The 19,345-nt window shown below is 37.1% G+C and overlaps 1 protein-coding gene across 1 annotated transcript in view; it reads left to right on the top strand.

Moving 5' to 3' along the window:
- The window catches only part of LOC116639080 (unconventional prefoldin RPB5 interactor-like), a 36,010-nt gene extending 31,939 nt beyond the window's left edge, over positions 1–4,071 (top strand). Inside the window, 3 exon segments of the mRNA XM_032415189.1 lie at positions 2,450–3,025; positions 3,028–3,121; positions 3,123–4,071. Coding sequence (XP_032271080.1) covers positions 2,450–3,025; positions 3,028–3,121; positions 3,123–4,071 — 1,619 coding nt within the window.
- The last annotated feature ends 15,274 nt before the right edge of the window (positions 4,072–19,345 follow it).

The following is a 19,345-nucleotide window of genomic DNA, read 5'->3' as shown; positions in this document are numbered from 1 at the left end:
GCCATGGAAAATATTTTGTAGCCTCATTATTTTTCCTAGGACTGCCCCTACATAGGGTTCTAGAAATGAACTCTAACAGATATTTTCAAGACAAAGTTCAACAAATAGAAGAGTATGTGTACATATAGTAGTCATGGATTATTTCCTGTGGTCATTATCCCTTGGTTGAGTGTCCCTTGGGGATCTCTTTGGGAAAGAGGGATACTGCATTTAACAAGGCAGGAACTGGATTTTCTTAAGCATCTTGGCCCTATATGGTGGTTCTCAACCTTGGCTGCACTTTAGCATCACTTGGGAAAAATTTAAAGTATTTCAATGCCCAGTTCACATGTCAGATGTTGGGAGTGGTATAAGCATCACTATTATTTAAAGCTCTCAGGCCTAAGAACCATTAATCTTTATAATTCCTGGAATTCTTATGAAGAACATAAATGTTGTGAGTAGATTTGTTTTAGCCATGTCATCATTCAGAGCAGATCAGCCTACAGAAATCTATCAGCTGTAAGGACCTGGATTAAATTTAAGAGAAATATCATAACATTGGGTAATATTTGGCCCTGCTTGAGGGCCAGGATGTATGGGCCCAAGAGAATCACATTTGGAGCTTTAAAAAAATGACCCTGGCCCCACTTTGTCCCAGTTAAATTTGAATCTCTACGCAATTGTGTCTAGAGTATTAGTATAAAGAAATAGTGGTTATGATGTGTAGCATCTGAAAGTCACATTATGCAAAACAGCAGTTTCAGAAGGGGCATTCTCCAGACTTTGAATTTGGAAGAGACAAGGCAAAGCAACAGACACTCGACCCAAAGGTCTCAAAGAGCCATTAGATAACACAGGGCATCAACTCAAATTAATTCAGCTATCTGGGGAAGACTGGCTGAAGTAAAATTTCACTTAAATAAATTCCAGCTAGCCAAATAAAATGAAAATATTGAGTATCCTTTTATAGAAACCACATTGTGTTTTCTGAATGATTTGAGAGAGGCTCGAAGAGGTAGATATGAAATACATCCATTTGCTCAATGGACAAAGGTTTTGTTTTATTTTATTTACATAATGTGAAATGTTTGGCCACCTGGAGTAATGCCTCAAAGTGGATGGAAAGTGGAAAATGTAGTCTGTGAGACTGATTAATAACCATGGGCAGAAAAATAGGCCAAGTGGAAAAACTTATTCATGTAATTGCTTCATTTTGCTGACTGCAAAAGGATTTGTTTTGGGAGTGATTTCAGCTATTTTACTCGGTGTATTGATAGATCACAAAAAGGTCTTAAAAAATGATATTACACAGTTTTGTTTGTTACATGAAATTAGTTTGACCCAGAGGATGTAAGCCACTTTTTGTATCTCCCTTATAAGGTTTGTCTTGAGAAAAGAGTTATTGTACGACATAAACAGTCTTTGTGGAAAGAGGTACGAAGATAGCAGGGGACTTCTCAAAAGTCATGGCCTTAGAATTATCAAATTTAAAGAAGAAAAGTCTCGGTTTTCTTCATTTAGACACAGAAATAAATGAGAGACAACAGAAATGGTCATAATTTTATTTAGCTGATAGCTCCTGCTGACATAAAAATAGAATTCATGCACCTGGTAAGAAAATCCAAGAATTAAATGAAGGTAAAAATAAAATTAAAATTCTCCTCCTATAGTCTTGTACCATCAGAACATTCCCTGAAGGTTCTAGGTGAATAGGTATCCCCTGTGAAACCACATCATTGGCTCACTCATTGACAGTTGTGACTTCTTGAATGTCTTTCTAAAAACGACTTTAAGATATATCCCTAATATAGAATCTGTATCTTAAACAAGTTTGTAGAAAATATGGCTTTATCTTTTAGAATTATACAAAAGGGTGTTCAGAACCTAGGCTTTATATTTTTCCCCAGCTTTATTGAGATATAATTGACAAATAACATTACATAATAATACATACATAATAATTTGACAGGTGTATATATCATGAAAGCTTTAAATAATTGATCTCCAAGATACTACTATCTTTAACAACTGCATTGTATGGATATGTCATACCTTGTTTAAATGATCTGCTACAGATAACGTTAATAATATATCTTGGTTTATGTATTTTTTCAAGATTATCTCTGTGATAAATTCCTCAGTGAAACTGCTGTGGAATATAACAGTTTTTGTTGCTGTGACCAAATAAGTTTCCAAAACAAGGCCCTAGTTTATATTCCTACTAACATCATGTGAGAATGTCTAATACACACTTGCTAACACTGAATATTATTGCATTTTTAAAAATTTCACTAATCTGATTGGACGGACATTGACCATCTCTTATTTCTCTTGGCCATTTGTGTGTTTCTTTTTCTACCTATTCATCTCCCTGTATATTATTGTATTGGATTTTTTTTCCTTTTGTGTGTCAGAGATTAGCAAAAATTAAAATGATTGGCTGCCGCCTCCATAAACATTTGTTTAGGACTCGTTCGCCCCTCTGAGGTCCCGGCGCCCCCGCCATGGAGGCCCCGCCCGAGCCCGGGGCCCCACGCCTCGGCCTCAGCCTTGGCCGTGGTGCCGCTGCGCGCCCCGGAGGTGGCGCGGCTCCGCGAGGAGCAGGAAAAGGTGGTCCCTAACTGCCAAGAGAAAATCCAGCATTGGAAGAAGGTAGATATTGACTATAATGCCCTGCAAGAAAGACTCAGTACCTTGCCTGATAAGTTGTCTTTTAATATCATGGTACCATTTGGCCCCTTTGCCTTCATGCCAGGAAAGCTTGTCCATACTAATGAAGTCACTGTTTTACTCGGGGACAGTTGGTTTGCAAAGTGCTCAGCAAAGCAGGCTGTGGGCTTAGTTGAGCATCGGAAAGAACATGTAAGAAAAACAATAGGTGATTTAAAAAAAGGGATGAAAATTTTTGAATCCAGAGTTGAATTCACAGATTTGCAGAAAATGAGTGATGCTGCAGGCGATATTGTTGACATAAGAGAAGAAATTAAAAGTGACTTTGAATTTAAAGCAAAACACCGAATTGCTCATAAACCTCACTCCAAACCAAAACTTCAGATATTTTTGAAGCAGATTTTGCAAATGATGTAAAATCCAAGGATTTGCTTGCTGATAAGGAACTGTGGGCTCCTCTTGAAGAACTAGAGACAAGAAGAATTGCTGGGTGAACTTGATAGTAAGCCTGATACTATGATTGTAAATGGAGAGGATACAACGGCTTCTGAAGAAAAGGAAGATCAGAATATAAATGTGCATGTGATGCATCAAGTAACAGACTCTGTTACGTCCAGCAGCTGTTGTAAGGATGTTACACGTTCAGAACTGTTCGGCGGTCAAACGAATGGCAGTCATTCAATGAACGGTTCAAATTCTTACCACAGTAATGAAGATGATGATGATGATGATGGTGGTGGTGGTGGTGGTGGTGGTGGTGGTGGTGGTGGTGATAATGAAAATGAAAATGACCATGATGCTTTAGGGGTTGGAGATCATTCTATACCAACAATATATTTTTCTCATACTGTCGAACTTAAGAGGGTCCGAATAAATACTTGAAAAAATACCACTTTAAAATTCAGTGAAAAGAAAGAAGAAGCCAAACGTAAACCAAAGAATAGCTCTGGTGGTGGTCATTCTGCCCAAGAGCTGCCTACTATCAGGACTCCTCCTAACATTTATAGAGTCTTTGTTGATGTTGTGAACGGAGAGTATGTCCCTCGTAAGTCGATCCTGAAGTCTCGCAGCAGAGAGAACAGTGTTTGCAGTGATACCAGTGACGACCGATGGGGAGTCCTGAGGAGTGTCAGCTGCGAGGAGGCCACTTGCAGGGACACTAGTGAGAGTATTTTGGAAGCGGAACAAGAAGAAAACCATCACAAGAAACTTTTGTCCTTATCAGGAACGCCTAAGGCTTTTTCTGGAACTGTAGTAGAAAAAGAATTTCTATTGCCCTCCTTAACACCACACCCAACCCTGGTTCATCCTGTGCTACCGACCATTCCAGAACGAAAAGAAGTTCTGTCAGAGGTATCAGAAGAAACTACAAAGAGGTTTTCAAAGTTCAAAGCTGCCAGATTGCAGCAGAAAAGCTAGGGCCTGCCTAGGCAATGGGAGTTTACATCCTGGAACCTAGTTTTGCATTTCTTTAGAATCTATATCGCAAAATATGTTACGCATAGTTTGAAACAAGGCATCCAGAATTCATTTGGCAGCAAGATCTCTTACTGTTATCAGTGGTATTAAAAATCAAAGTAAATGTTTGAATACTTTAATATTCAGCTTGTTTTGTTAATTCTCTGAATACTGTCAATACTGTTGTCTAAGTTTTCTTATAATGCACTGGCAGTATTTGGAATTATTTTTCAAAGAATACTGTTCATATGCATTGTTTCTGTGTTTTGAACTAAATACAGGCAGTTTTGTACCAGCTGTGAAGTTGTGCATGCCATATGGACCATTTTAAGGAAACTTAAAAAATGTCAAATAGATTCAACAATTATATTACTTGCTTTAGCATTTTAAAGGCACTTTAAAAAAATCTGCTTCTTGTAGGTTTTGCAGCTAGGTGGCTATTTAAAAAAACTCTCTCCTTTGACGGTCATTTTAATCATCTCTGAGGCAGAAAGCTACATGTACCCTCTGGGAAAGTTTCTTTGATTAGAAGAATGGTATTTTGTAAAACATTTTTTTTTCAAGCAAAAACTTTATGAAACTTGGTCTCTAAAAAAATAAAAATAAAAAAAATAAAATGATTGGCTGTATTGAAAATAGAGAAAAAGAAACTCAAATACAATTCTGTACAGTATTTTGAAGGACAATTAGTCCCAATATCTTGAAATTTAAATTGTTATACATCTTTGATCTAGCAATTCTCTTTCTAGTAATTTTCCTACACAAATAACACAGAAAAAATATTTTTGCAAAAGATTATTTTATAATGTTTATAATGATAATAGGAAAATTATGAGCAACTTAAATTCCCATCCAGAGGCCTCAGTAAATACTTCATGGTATATAATGTATATTATACAATGAGATTTACCTTGCTGTTTAGAAGAATGGATTGGTTATATTATCAAGAGATGACATTTATTTCATGCTACATATGATTAGAAAAACACAGATTATTCAAATAAAACGTCTAGTATTTTGGGGGGAAATAATTTTATCCATTTTATCCAAATGTTTGGATATTTTACACCTAAGTGTTAACAGTGATTGTCTCTGGGATGTAGGACCCCTGGTAATTTTTTCCCTTTTCCTTTTAGACATTTTTGTACTTTTTAAAAATGATAAGTACACGTACTTTTATAATAAAAATAACAGTGAAGTTTTTCCACTTTGAAAAATTAATGCCATTTGAAAAATGTTGTATCGTTGTATCTGATACAACAATGATTTCTTATTCTTGGTGCTTGTGGAAAGATACAAGGGAAATCACATACTGTCAGAAGTGTTTGTTTTCTGCCTATGGTTGAGGATGAGCTTGGAGAGGACTACTACCCAACTTACGGGCTTGTCATCTGAAGCTCAGTATACAAGAAGGATCCCATCAGCTTTAAGGAGATTAATTTGACTGGGTTTTCTAGTTTTTATCATGTTATATAGGAGCACCAAAATGCTATGACCATTTCCCAAAGAATAAGAGAAAGAAAGATCAAGGAAAGTGAGAAATAATGAAACTATCTGGGTTGTCTGTAGCTTTCATGAAAGATTTGTTTGTTGAAGAAGTTGAACCCATTAGCTTCAACAGGGATGAACTGTTAGCTCTAACAGAGCATGGACAATTAAGAGTTTATTGGGAATTAATTGAAAATAATGTAGTGTTGTGAAATGGGAGGAGACGATTTAAAGGAAATTATACCAAGTGCTTTGAATCAGCCAAGGATAAACAAATACAAACTACCATTTGATAAAGTTTATTGTTAACTGATAAATATAGGGGCGCCTGGGTGGTGCAGTGGGTTAAGCCTCTGACTCTTGGTTTCAGCTCAGGTTCTGATCTCAGGGTGGGTAGATGGAGCCCCGTGTTGGGTCCACACTCAGTGCAGAGTCTGTTTAAGTTTCTCCCTCCCTCTGCCCCCCACCAAATTAATAAATCTTTAAAAAATTTGATAAAGATGGCTCAAAGTGTAAGAGTATAATGTTGGAAGGAATTAGTGAATTTACAAAGAACAAAGATAAAAATACTGGAAAGAGGAACAGTGAATGAGGTGAGTGGGTGAACTGATAATGTGGTTTCAGAGGGGCTACCTAGTCATTTCTGAAGAAATTGTAATCCTCGAAACATTACCATCTCACCATTAAGATTTTCATGAACTCACTATTAAGGTTTATATGTATGTGTTTTCTTGCGTTTGGCTTCATTTTGTTTTGTTTTTGTTTTTTTGGTGCTGCTGATCTCATTTTATAATATTGTTTGCCTAGGGAGTTTAAAGAAAGGGTCAGTGCCTACTGAATATAGAAGGTGACTTTTGTTACACCAGCAAAATATTTTAAGCTATTTCAAATGTGAATACATTGAGGTCATCAAGTTGACATCAAACTGCTTTGTTCTGTAACCAGGTTTCACTCAAGATCCTAGAGAGAAAAGAAGTGAAAGCATATTAGAAGATGGTAAGCATCCTTGTAATCCTAGCCAGTGTTTCTTGTCACTTCCTGTGTGCCAGGAACTGTGCTAAGCCCTTTAACAGGTGTTATTCCTTAACATGATCAGAACGCCTCAAGAAATAGGGATGATGATTTTGTCCAATTTAGATACTACAGAAACTAAAACTTAGAAAATTTAAGCAATTGGCCCACATTTACAAACTAGTAGGTGGAAGAGCCAGGATTTATATAGGAATTTTGCAGCTCCACAGCTAGTGTTGTGTTTGCTTGGGAGTTCCGGTATTTAATTTACCAGGACTCTTGGCTATTAGACTCTTGACATTTATTATAGTTAGACATATTTTCAGCATCTGTGTCTTAAAGGAATAATGTTGATGCTTAATTTCAGTAGTCTCAGGGAATTTTAAGTTGAAAAGGAAACTAATATTTTTTATCCCATTAGATTATATTTTAAAAATTCAGTGCTGGTGAGGATTCAAGGATACCGACATTATACATTGTTGGTGGAAATGTAAATTGGAACTTTTTTGTAAAGTAATCTGGCAGTAATTATTGTTATTATTTTTAAAGACAAAAAAACCTTTCGACTTTGCAGTTCCATTTTTGGGACTTGAGCCCATGGAAATTAAAGCACCAGAGCGAAAGAATACATATTCCAGAAAGTAAGAATGTTTATTGCTGCTTTGTTTATAGTAGCAGAAGATATGGGACCCTGGTAAGTCTCCATCAGTAGGAGAATGATGAAATGACTTGTAAAATTTAGTTATATGCACATATATGCACTCACACATATACATATATACACATATACCCACACATATATTATTTATTTCTATATGGAAAAATCATACAGTTATGCAACAATTTTAATTTTTGTTTATTGACCCCAGGGGAACTTTCTCATGGTATAATAAGCAAGTAAAGCACTTTGTTTATATGAGTTGAAATGGCAAAGTCAAATTACATTTATAAAATTTATTATAGTTTATATGAAGGGCAAACATTTAAATATAAATTCCTTGAAAATTGTTAAGAAAGCCTGGTGAAGCACTTTGCACAGCCTATTTTTGTGACCCTGGGGACATTGGTTCCAACTTATCCTCCATTATATCACTAAAAGGGTCAACCTATGTTGAGGCAATTGAAGAACTCATGACCATTCATCCTTATTTTTGTACCACTAGGAAAAAAAGGTTGGAAAGTGATGGATTCTTTTACTCTGGAATTCTTTTTTTTTTCTTTAAGTTTTTATTTAAATACCAGTTAGTTAACGTACAGTGTAATATTAGTTTCAGGTGTAGAATCTAGTGATTCATCACTTCCATACAACACCCAGTGCTCATCACAAGTGCCCTCCTTAATGCCCATCACCCATTTAACTGATCTTGTCCCCCCTCCCCACCCCCCACCCCCCGGCCACCTCCCCTCCAGTAACCCTCTTTTTGTTCTACTCTGGAATTATTATTTTTTTTTTTTTTAAAGATTTTATTTATTTATTTGAGAGAGAGAATGAAATAGAGAGAGAGAGAGAGCATGAGATGGGGGAGGGTCAGAGGGAGAAGCAGACTCCCTGCCGAGCAGGGAGCCTGATGTGGGACTTGATCCCGGGACTCCAGGATCATGACCTGAACCGAAGGCAGTCGTCTAACCAACTGAGCCACCCAGGCGCCCCTCTACTCTGGAATTCTTAATAAGATTTCAAGGAAGCAGGAATAACAAATTTTACTGTATTAACGTATTCTTTGATTTTGTTGGGTAATATTAGAGAGCCATTCTCTCTTTGGTAAAAGTGCTAGGGAATCTACATTTTTTATACCTTTTTTTCCTTTTTTTGGTCTGTTTGTACTGAAGAACTTGATACGTTCTGGCACCCTCTGTTTTTAATTTTTCAACAATAATAGGAACTCAAAAATTTTGTGCTCATTTGAATGGACAGCGTCTGAGACTCTGCTCTCCGTTTGAGATCTGAGTCAGTAAATTTTTGTATTCTATGCTTCCTTCTGACATATGAATTAGATTTTAAAGCTTTTTGTGGGTATGAAATGAAATAAGTCCCCCCCCATTCTTATGAAGAAAGGTTAATTAGCCTTTATAGCGGTCTGTTGTTAAGTGTTACTACTGTTTCTTTTTTTTTTTTCTGTCTTTCAGGAAATTTTGGCAGATTAATTGGACACAGAAATTGGTCAGTTAGAGAACATTCTAGGGCACTAGTTCTCAAAATGGTCCGCAGTCCAGTGTTACCAGCATTACCTGGGAACCTGTTAGAAATGCAATTCTTGGACCTTACCCACTGAAGCACATACTGCCCAGTGAGGGCCAAGAATGTCTATTTTAATAAGCTAGGTAATTCTAATGCTCGTGCAAGTTCAATCACGGCTGTAGCAATAACTAAGGAAGGCAATTTCACATGGCTTGTGAAATAGAGAATAACTTTTAAGAGGGTTTTGCTTGCTTTGCCTAAACCAAACATTAGTGAGCTTGAATACGTTGTGTAGTGGAAATTGTTGCTTTTGACTTGTCTGGGGTTGCATGCCCTTCTGGAAACTCTAAAGAGTTTCAAATGTATAAAATCCCCTCTCCTTTCTCTCAAAAACAAACAAACAAAAAAAGCCCAAAAAACAAAAAAACAAAACCAGGAAAATCTCACAGATATATAAAAAATGAGTCACAAGAAGATGCAAGAAATGTTAGGTTCTGTATACCCACTAAAAGGTATTATTTAACCTCAATAATTATGCCCCTAAATTGACCCACAATCCAGCTGGATGAGGACTATAAATAAACAGCACATAAAAGCATATAATAAAATAGGGGGAAAATCATGCCTGGCCCAGAATTTAATAATGACCTCCTGTTGTATGATGTATCTTTTGAACAAATTCTTATATATTTTGCTATCCCTGGAGAAAATGAATGAATTAGGTTAAACAAGTCTTAAATGTAATGGAGTTGTTTTCATTTGCTTACTTACATAAACACACGTGATTTGCTGAACTGTAGTTGGGAGGAACAAAAATTTTTAAGGTTTAGTTCTGAGTTGAAGTAATGAACTTGGTTCTTTGTGAGAGGATAAGAAGCAAAGGAAGGCAGGTGCATAAGAAGAACCACAAAATACTAAGGACTTTGGGGCACCTGGGTGGCTCAGACAGTTAAACATCTGCCTTCGGCTCAGGTCATGATCCCGGAGTCCTGGGATCGAGTCCCGCATTGGGCTCCTTGCTCAGCAGGAAACCTGCTTCTCCCTCTTCCTGCCACTTCCCCCTGCTTGTGCTCTCTCTCTCTCTCACAAATAAATAAATAAAACCTTTAAAAAAAAGTACTAAGGACTTTGTTACTTTACAACAAAAGTTGAAAGGTTTTTCTATTTCATTAAAATAAAGTTCAGTAATGTTTCTAATAATGGGAAATCCTTGTATAAATGCATATAGTTTGATAATTTTGGTTAAAATGAATTATAAGTTTTCTTCCTAACTTTATTACAATGTTGGAATTAATGTAAGCATATTTTTTTTTTTTCTAATTTATAAAATACCCTAATTAATCAGAACTCTCAAAATGTCCCATGCTGGCTTTATGGTTCAATTAAATTGAATTATAGTAACTACTGTCTTTTAAGAGGTTTTTTTCCTGTAACTTCAGATAGGACTACAAATCATTATACTGCCTAGGTAAAATCACATTTACCTTGTTTGGGAAAAACTTTTCAAATTTCATATGTGACAAAACTTTAATATAAATTTTTGTTTCTATGTCATGTATCAGCTTAAATGGAATTTTAATATACTAGTCGACTTTGAGAACTTGGACTAATATTATACTGAGGTAATTAGTAAATAATCTCTGCCTACTCAAGAAAAACCATTTCCCTTATTTCTATACATTACAGAATGACTGTCAGATACGAGAATGAACAATATGTACAAACACCTTTAGCACCGATTAGTGCGCATGTTCATTTTTACTTCTTTAAGAATTTAAGTCAGTGTGAATGGAAGGAAAAATGTATGCAAGATATTAATGTGTTTTTGTTTATCAGGGCAAAATGGGAGTAATTTTTTTCTAAAAACAAAATTGCTATGGTTGTGCCAGAATATGCAATTAGACTTTAGAATACAAAGTTGAGGGAGTATAATAATTATAGAATATCTGAGGGAAATAAACTTTATTCACTGTAGTTTATAATAATTGCAAAAAAACGAGTTTAAATGAGCAATCAAATATTTACAATTTTCCTACTAAGTTGCTTCAATATTAATGAGTTTATAGATAAAAGGGTTTTTCTGTCTTTTGCTGCAATTTCTTATACAGATGATCTAGAAAATGAGTCAAAGTAAAATACAAAATCAATAATATTGACTGAGAAAATTGTTAAGCAAATGGAGGTGGACAAATGTGTCCTATGGGGGGCAGGGAATCATGACCACAAGAAGGACTGTAAAAACTAAAAGTGACACCTGCCACCACCACTATTTTAAGTGTGTGCATCATACCTCACCAGGGAAGAAAGAAAAAAACCCTCACATTCCACTGTGATATAAATTAAAAAAAAAAAAGATCTCTCTGTCTAGTTCTGTCCTCCAAAAAAAACCTGGAGTATTCCCTGCAAGTTGCTAACTCCTAAATGGAAATGACTTTGTCCTTGACTTTTGCAATGCTGTTGTCTGAAAGTAGTTGTGAACTTTGTGAATATGGTAACCACCATAGAACTGCTGCTTTCCACCACGAACGGACTGGTGTGAGTTTGAGGCTTCATAATATTGTTTGTTTGTTTAAAAATATTTGTCCTATTTTTTAATTTGTTGAGCCCGTTCTTCTGAAGTCTGACTTCCTCACATTTCTTTGCAAGTAAATGCTGCCTTCTATTTTTTTCTATATGCTTTTGTTTCTGAGGCTTCCTTTCATGCTCCATACACACAAATCAGCAGGTGATGGAACCTGCAGCTAAATTTGGGGTTTTATGCTTCACTGTTCCCTTTCAGTGGAAGAATATTTTTGTTCTAGCCGTCTTTACAAAAGACCTGAAATTCACCCTGAACCAATAAATGTCCTTTATATTTACCTTTGGCAAGAAGGATTTAAATATTTCTAGCTCAGGGTTGCAGGGCTCAATATTATTTCACCTTACTGCTAATCTTGATTTAACCTATGATCTTGTGTTGTCTTATGCCCCTATAAATGATTCAGTGACTTAGTAATAGCCTTACGTTCTTAACAATTTAGGCCATGTATTAGTCTTGCTATCTCTTAGCCATTTTTCCTTAATAGTTTTGCACTGCACCCTTTCCTGTCCTTCCTCCGTTTACTGACACAATTCCCCAACTTGATTCATCCATTCATTCAAATACCTAGTTTTAGGATGAGCACTGAAAGCTTGTCTGGGCTCGCACTGGTTTTGGCTTGTTACCATCTTCAGATCCTGAAAACATCCTTTAGACTGTATATCACCTCCAGCCAGGCCTTATTTCCCCAGGGCTTACCTTCAAAGAGCAGATTTCCTTTCAAGTTCCATCTTCTCTTATCTATTTCATTTCATGATAGTTAGAAAAGCCATGCACTAATATATGACAAATGGTAATTTAGCAGAGAAAAATGTTATCTCAGGATGTGTTCAGGGGAAGCTTTTTGATGAAGAGTCAACTAAGAGCAGTTCTGATGGTGGATAGTCTCTAGAGCATATGGATGATGGAATGATGAAGTAGAAAATGAAGTAGGTGCAAACAGTGTGAGCAAAAACATAAAGACAGCAAATGAGATGGCTTTGACAAGGCCCAGCAAATAACCGAGATTATTTGGATCATCAATGTTGGGGGCAGCTGAGCTTAGGGGAATCAACAGCCAATGTATCAGAGCACGAACGCTGTTGGGAAAGGTGACACAGGCTGGGGGAGAGAAGATGATCATTCAACAGGGGGAGTGGCTTTTTGGTGATAAACATGCATGACATTCACTCAACGTTAAGGCCATCCTTCAGTTAAAACCTTATTGATATTAAAAAAAACAAACCCTTATTGAAATTATACTGACCTTTGATGACCTTCAGAGAACTCAAGCTAGACGGATTAATGGTAAGAGAATGTGAGAAGGCGGTAGAGCAAATCTGCGCATGAATCCCTACCATGTCATTCATCTGTGGCTTCAGCTAGATCCAGTGATTTGTTTGTTTTGACTGTGGTCAAGACTCTAGGTACAACATTATTGAAACAATAAATCCAGTTATAATAAATGACATAGGGCATTCAAGTAGAGGCAAGAAGCAAAATCTTTTAAAAGTATAAAGATAAACTATATTAGGTCTTGCCCTTCCAACAAGCTTCTCCAGTATTTCTAGGTCTTGCCCTTCCAACAAGCATCTCCAATATTTTCAGGCCACAGCCCTGGCCGACTTCCCTCCAGCTAATTCTCTCTTTCCCACATTGATTTATCCCATTCATTGAGAAATGGCATTTTTGGATTACTAATAATATTTATATATAGAAAGAAGCTGAGTTTTTATTGAATAAAAGATTAAAATCAGGGAATGATAAATGATAGAGAAATGAGAGTTTCCCTACCTGGAGATGAGTTAAATACAGTATTAGAGAGGGTTGAAGAAATACCAACTATATAACAAAAGAATATAAAAATAGTTAGTGACTAGGAATCGTAAGTGTACCAACTAATTCAGTGTTTTGGCTGTTTGTTTGTTTGTTTTTTCTCACCTGAATGAAATGGTTTCTTAGAAAAAGGTTTTCAATTTACATCGCAGGGGGAAAGATTAGAGAAAGCTGATGGCAGTCATTTCTAGTTTCAATTTCTATTTTCTTTAAATTAACCCTTCTTTTTGTAAACAACTTTTTAATGTCTTCCTGAAAACATTTTTAATCCTACTGCTTTAACTATTGTATCAAAGAAATAGCCACTTCCACTGGGGAAGGCTTAAGGACTCATAAGTGAGAATCAATATTTCATTTGGATAATGTCTCAAAAAGAATCCCAACTGTCAAAATAAAGGAGAGATTAAAGTCGTGATAATGACTTAGAAGACAGAGTGAGGCAGAAGTGTGAACTAAGGGAAATGACCCAACACATTCAGCAACATAAAACGGTGGCCTCAATTCATTCTGACAGCTGCTGGCTGCCAAGTCAAGTTGGTTCACAAACAGAAGGGAGGAGGGGGACCAGGAGGACCCACGGCCAAATGCCCCCCATGCCCGATATCCCTCTCCATACTCTCTGATCGGTCACACTGCACTATGCAAATTTTTATTATTCCAGTTGATCGACTTGTAAGAAACCGTGTGGTTTCAATGGAAAGAGCACCGAACTCCCAGCCAGAGACTTGAGTCCGAGCTCATTCGGGGTTTGTCACCAGCTTGCTAGCTTTTTTGAACAAGTGGCTTGATTTCTCTCTTTCTTAACCACTCTCTTTGTTAAAGTTCCCCACTTTCCTGAGGGGGCTGTATTGAGGATCAATGCACGGCGAGATAAAGGCATCGTGATCTAAATGGTAAACGTGTTTAACAGCAACTAGTAAATTTCTTAAACAGGTAGAACAAATTCTAGAGATAGCTGGGCTGCATGAAAAATTGTGCGAAGTGGGTTTGCCACGGAAATCCCATCAAGATCTTGCATCTCTTCATTGATCTGCACACGTTAAGCGCCCATGCATGGCAGGTCCTGTGCAAGGTGCTCAGGATGCCCCGGTGAAAAACACTGTCTGGGTTGACTTTGCAGGCTAGGGAGCAGAATGGAAGAGGTTTATTTTCCTCTCGTCCCTTTCGACACATGCTGTCAGGCAAAGAACAAAAACAAAAAGGCTTGCATGTTTGGAAGAAACGGACATGACTAATTTCTAGAAAAAAAAGAATTATGTGTATATCAGATAAAGGGCTAGTATCCAAAATCTATAAAGAACTTCTTAAACTCAACACCCAAAGAACAAATGATCCAATCAAGAAATGGGCAGAAGACATGAACAGACATTTTTCCAAAGAAGACATCCAAATGGCCAACAGACACATGAAAAAGTGCTCAACATCACTCGGCATCAGGGAAATCCAAATCCAAATCCAAACCTCAATGAGATACCACCTCACACCAGTCAGAATGGCTAAAATTAACAAGTCAGGAAACGACAGATGTTGGCGGGGATGTGGAGAAAGGGGAACCCTCCTACACTGTTGGTGGGAATGCAAGCCACTCTGGAAAACAGTATGGAGGTTCCTCAAAAAGTTGAAAATAGAGCTACCATATGACCCAGCAATTGCACTACTGGGTATTTACCCCAAAGATACAAATGTAGGGATGTGAAGGGGTACATGCACCCTGATGTTTATAGTAGCAATGTCCACAATAGCGAAACTGTGGAAAAAGCCAAGATGTCCATCAACAGATGAATGGATAAAGAAGATGTGGTATATATATATAAACAATGGAATATTATACAGCCATCATCAAAAGGAATGAAATCTTGCCATTTGCAATGACGTGGTTGGAACTGGAGAGTGTTATGCTGAGCGAAATAAGTCAATCAGAGAAAGACATGTATCATACGACCTCATTGATACAAGGAATTCTTAATCTCAGGAAACAAAGTGAGGGTTGCTGGAGTGGTTGGGGGGTGAGAGGGATGGGGTGGCTGGGTGATAGACACTGGAGAGGGTATGTGCTATGGTGAGCGCTGTGAAGTGTGCAAGACTGTTGAATCATAGATCTGTACCTCTGAAACAAATAATACAATATATGTTAAAAAAAAAAGAAGATAGCAGGAGGGGAAGAATGAAGGGGGGGAAAATCGGAGGGGGAGATGAACCATGAGAGACGATGGACTCTGAAAAACAAACTGAGGGTTCTAGAGGGGAGGGGGTAGGAGGATGGGTTAGTCTGGTGATGGGTATTAAAGAGGGCACGTTCTGCATGGAGCACTGGGTGTTATACACAAACAATGAATCATGGAACACTACATCAAAAACTAATGATGTAATGTATGGTGATTAACATAACAATAAAAAAGAATTATGTGTAGGCTAGAATGGGGCATCCCAGAGAAGGAAAAAAGAGATAAAAAAGAAACAAAGGAGAAAAACCTGTCAAAAGGTTTAGAACACGCTAGTGCTACAGAAAGGTTCTAACTAGGAGTACCTTGGCGGGTTTGCTTTTGGTGTTGAAGTGAACCTCCTTCATTTTATTCTTTCCAGGAGGTTCTTGGAGGGTTTGTTTGGGAAGAAGTACACCCTTCTTTTATTCATTTACTTCCCCTCCCCACAAGTGATGTTTATTAAGATAATATTTACAAGATATATATTATGCACATTTTTAATGGTTCCAGATAGGACTGAAGGCAAGTATTACCACGATAATGGAGCTTTTAACAAAGTTTGTTCTCCAGAGAGTGAGAAAGTATTAGAGAACTCACAGTGCAAGATTCTGTGCGATTATCCAAGGGCCCAGAACAGGAAAGTAGAGACACAGGGCAGGAATACCCCAAGGTTGTGGCTACTGTGATGAGTGAAGAGTTAGTGCTCAAGAATGGTTTTTAAACTGTAAGCCAATGAAAGGATAGATGGGACAGCCCATTGTGAGGACAATAGTATTATGCAAATATACAATATGACTATTTAAGTGAATGATGAATTGAAGTGTCAGGAAAAGAGCTCCGGTCCTGGACCAGAAATCAGGAAGCATGGGCTTGTGGTTTCTCATCATTACAATGAAGGAGTTGGACTCACAATCTCCAAGAGTCCCCTTGTGGGCTCTATGGGTTCTAAGTAACCGGTCCTAACAAAATTGAGAGGGACACAATCAGGCCAATCTCAAGCCGATAAATAAAATGGGAATCTAAAGAAATAAATTGACTACTTCTGCTCCAATGACTATTTAAAGAAAAAAAAAAAAAACAAAGACGGCCACAGGAGAGTGTGTAGCAGAGTGAGCCAAGGCTCAGAAACGAGCCAGAAAACAAAGACAATGGATTTCTGGGGATAGAGCTGGCTTGAAGGAAGACAGCACGACTGCTATGAAAGGGTGTGCGTAAAGCAAAGAGCAGCTAAATGACAGTCCTTTTTTAGCAAAGAAGTTTTGTCTAATACCAATAATAGAAAGGCAGAGAGAGGAAAAAAGTGTATGGATAAATCAATAGAGGAAAGAATCAAAGAAGTAAGATCAACAGTCCCAATGAAATGGACCATGAGGCCGAGAAGAACCAGAAGCATGGGAGCTGAGCAATAACAATAGGGCCCCACCCAAGTGGAAGACGCAGGAGAGAAATTGAACAAAGTGGAGGGGAAAGGGAATTACTACTGTGGCTTTTATTATTAGCATTACCTCAGGATTTCCATGCTCCAAGATATTCTACATTTACCTCCTGAGAATGTGGTAATTTATTTTGAGAGGAGAACATGAGAATTTCTATTGGGCATACTCTTTTTTTTAATTTAAAGATTTCATTTTTTTTTTTACTGTAGAGATAGAGAGTGCCTGTGGGTGAGCGAAGTGGGGGGGCAGAGAGAGAGAGAGAGAGAGAATCCCAAGCAGACTCCACACTGAGCGTCGAGCCTGACATGGGGCTCGCGATTCCCTCCATCCTGAGATCACAACCCAAGCCGAAACCAAGAGTCAGAAGCCTAACGGACTGAGCCACCCAGGCGCCCCTTTAATGGGCATACTCGTAAGAGGAATATGAAGAGTTACCTGAGGATAATTACCCTGCACATAGCAGTTATTCAAAGGAGATTTAACTAGAGGGTATTATGTTAAGCAAAATAAGTCAATCAGAGGACAATTATCCTATGATTTCACTCATATGTGGAATTTAAGAAACAAAACAGAGGATCATAGGGGAAGAGAGGAAAAAATAAAATAAGATGAAATCAGAGAGGGAGACAAACCATAAGAGACTCTTAATCATAGGAAATAAACTGAGGGTTGCTGGAGGGGAGGTGGATGGGGGGATGGGGTAACTGGGTGATGGACATTAAGGAGGGCATGTGAAGGAATGAGCACTGGGTTTTATATGCAACCGATGAATCACTAAACTTTACCTTTGAAACTAAAAAAAAAAAAAAAAAGATTTAATTTGCATCTTGGGAAAAGAGAATAGAACCAGAAGTAAGTAAAGCAACTACTAAAGCCAAATAATAGTAAACAATCTGCTGGAATATAAGATGAAAGTCCATGTGATTGTATATGTGTGTTAACGGTCTGGATTATAATAACAAAAAAGGAAAGCAAGAAGCAAGTTGATAACAATTTAAAGTACATTTGGATAATACTGTGATGGCTATACTGTATTTTGAGAAATGTGATCTCAATTGAACTTCAAAACTGCCTTTGCGGTGGAAGATGACACTTTTCCTGAAAATGTCAAAAATTCATTTCTCAAAACTCGAAAAATTGGCAGCAGCACATAAAGGATGAACAAATTGCATTAGAAATAAGAATACATATAAAATATAAGACATATTTTAAAATATAAAATTTTCTTGTACAACTAACACTTAAAATTACAGTAAAAAAAAAAACAAACCAGAAAATACTGAAAAGGAAAGATAAATTACCTATAACCTCACCACCCTTACTATGGAAATTTTCAACATTTATAAAAGTACAGAGAGAGCATTAATGTATCTCCTTGTCCCCATCATCCATGGGCAACAATCATCAACATTCTCTCAGTCTTGCCTTCTAGGGCACCTCCCCATCCCAATACACAGTTTTGACAAGTGGTACTGGAATATTTTAAATAAAATTCCACCCATCATAACATTTTACCAGAAAATACTTCAGTGTGCAGCCCTAAAAGATAGGCTTTAAAAAAATACAATAAGATATCACCTCACACCTGTCAGAATGGCTAAAATCCAAAATACAAGAAATGCCAGGTGTTGGCGAGGATGTAGAGAAAAGGAACATTCGTGCACTGTTGGTGGGAATGCAAACTGGTGTAGCCACCCTGGAAAACAGTGTGGAGGTTCCCCAAAAAGTTAAAACAAAAGTACCCTAGGATGCAGCAATCATACTCTAGGATATTTACCCAGGGAATACAAAAAAAATGATTTCAAAGGGATACACACACCCATTATGTTTATTGCAGCATTATTTACAACAGCCAAATTATGGAAGCCGCCCAAGTGACCATTGATTGATGAGTGGATAAAAAAATGTGATATATATATATATATACATATATATGATGGAATATTATTCAGCCATATAAAAGAATGAAATCTTGCCATTTGCAATGACATGGATGGAGCTAGAGAGTATAATGCTAAGTGAAATAAGTCAGAGAAAGACAAATACTACATGATTTCACTCATGTGGAATTTAAGAAACAAAACAAATGAGCTGAGGGAGAAAAGAGAGAGAGAGAGACAAACCAAGAAACAGACTCTAATTGAAGAGAACAAACTAATAGTTACCAGAGGGGAGGTGCGTGGGGGGATGGATAAAATAGGGATGGGGATGAAGGAGGGCACTTGTTGTGATGAGCACCGGGTGATGTATGGAAGTGTTGAATCACTATATTGTACACCTGAAACTAATATAACACTATATGTTAACTATACTGGAACTAAAATAAAAACTTAAAATAAAAAATTAATAAAATAAATAAAAAAATACAACCACAGTGCTGTTATCACACATAATGAAGTTAACACTTATTTCTTAATATAATTTCCCTGATTTTCTCGAAAGTGTGTTTTAATAGTTGTTGTTTTTTTCCAAATGGGGATATCCTATGAGGACAAACCAAATTTTTAATTTTATAATCAATTGC

This window comes from Phoca vitulina, unplaced genomic scaffold (genome assembly GCF_004348235.1).
Source record: "Phoca vitulina isolate PV1807 unplaced genomic scaffold, GSC_HSeal_1.0 scaffold17, whole genome shotgun sequence".
Lineage (NCBI taxonomy): Eukaryota > Metazoa > Chordata > Mammalia > Carnivora > Phocidae > Phoca > Phoca vitulina.
This window is presented reverse-complemented; position numbering and strand designations above follow the sequence as displayed.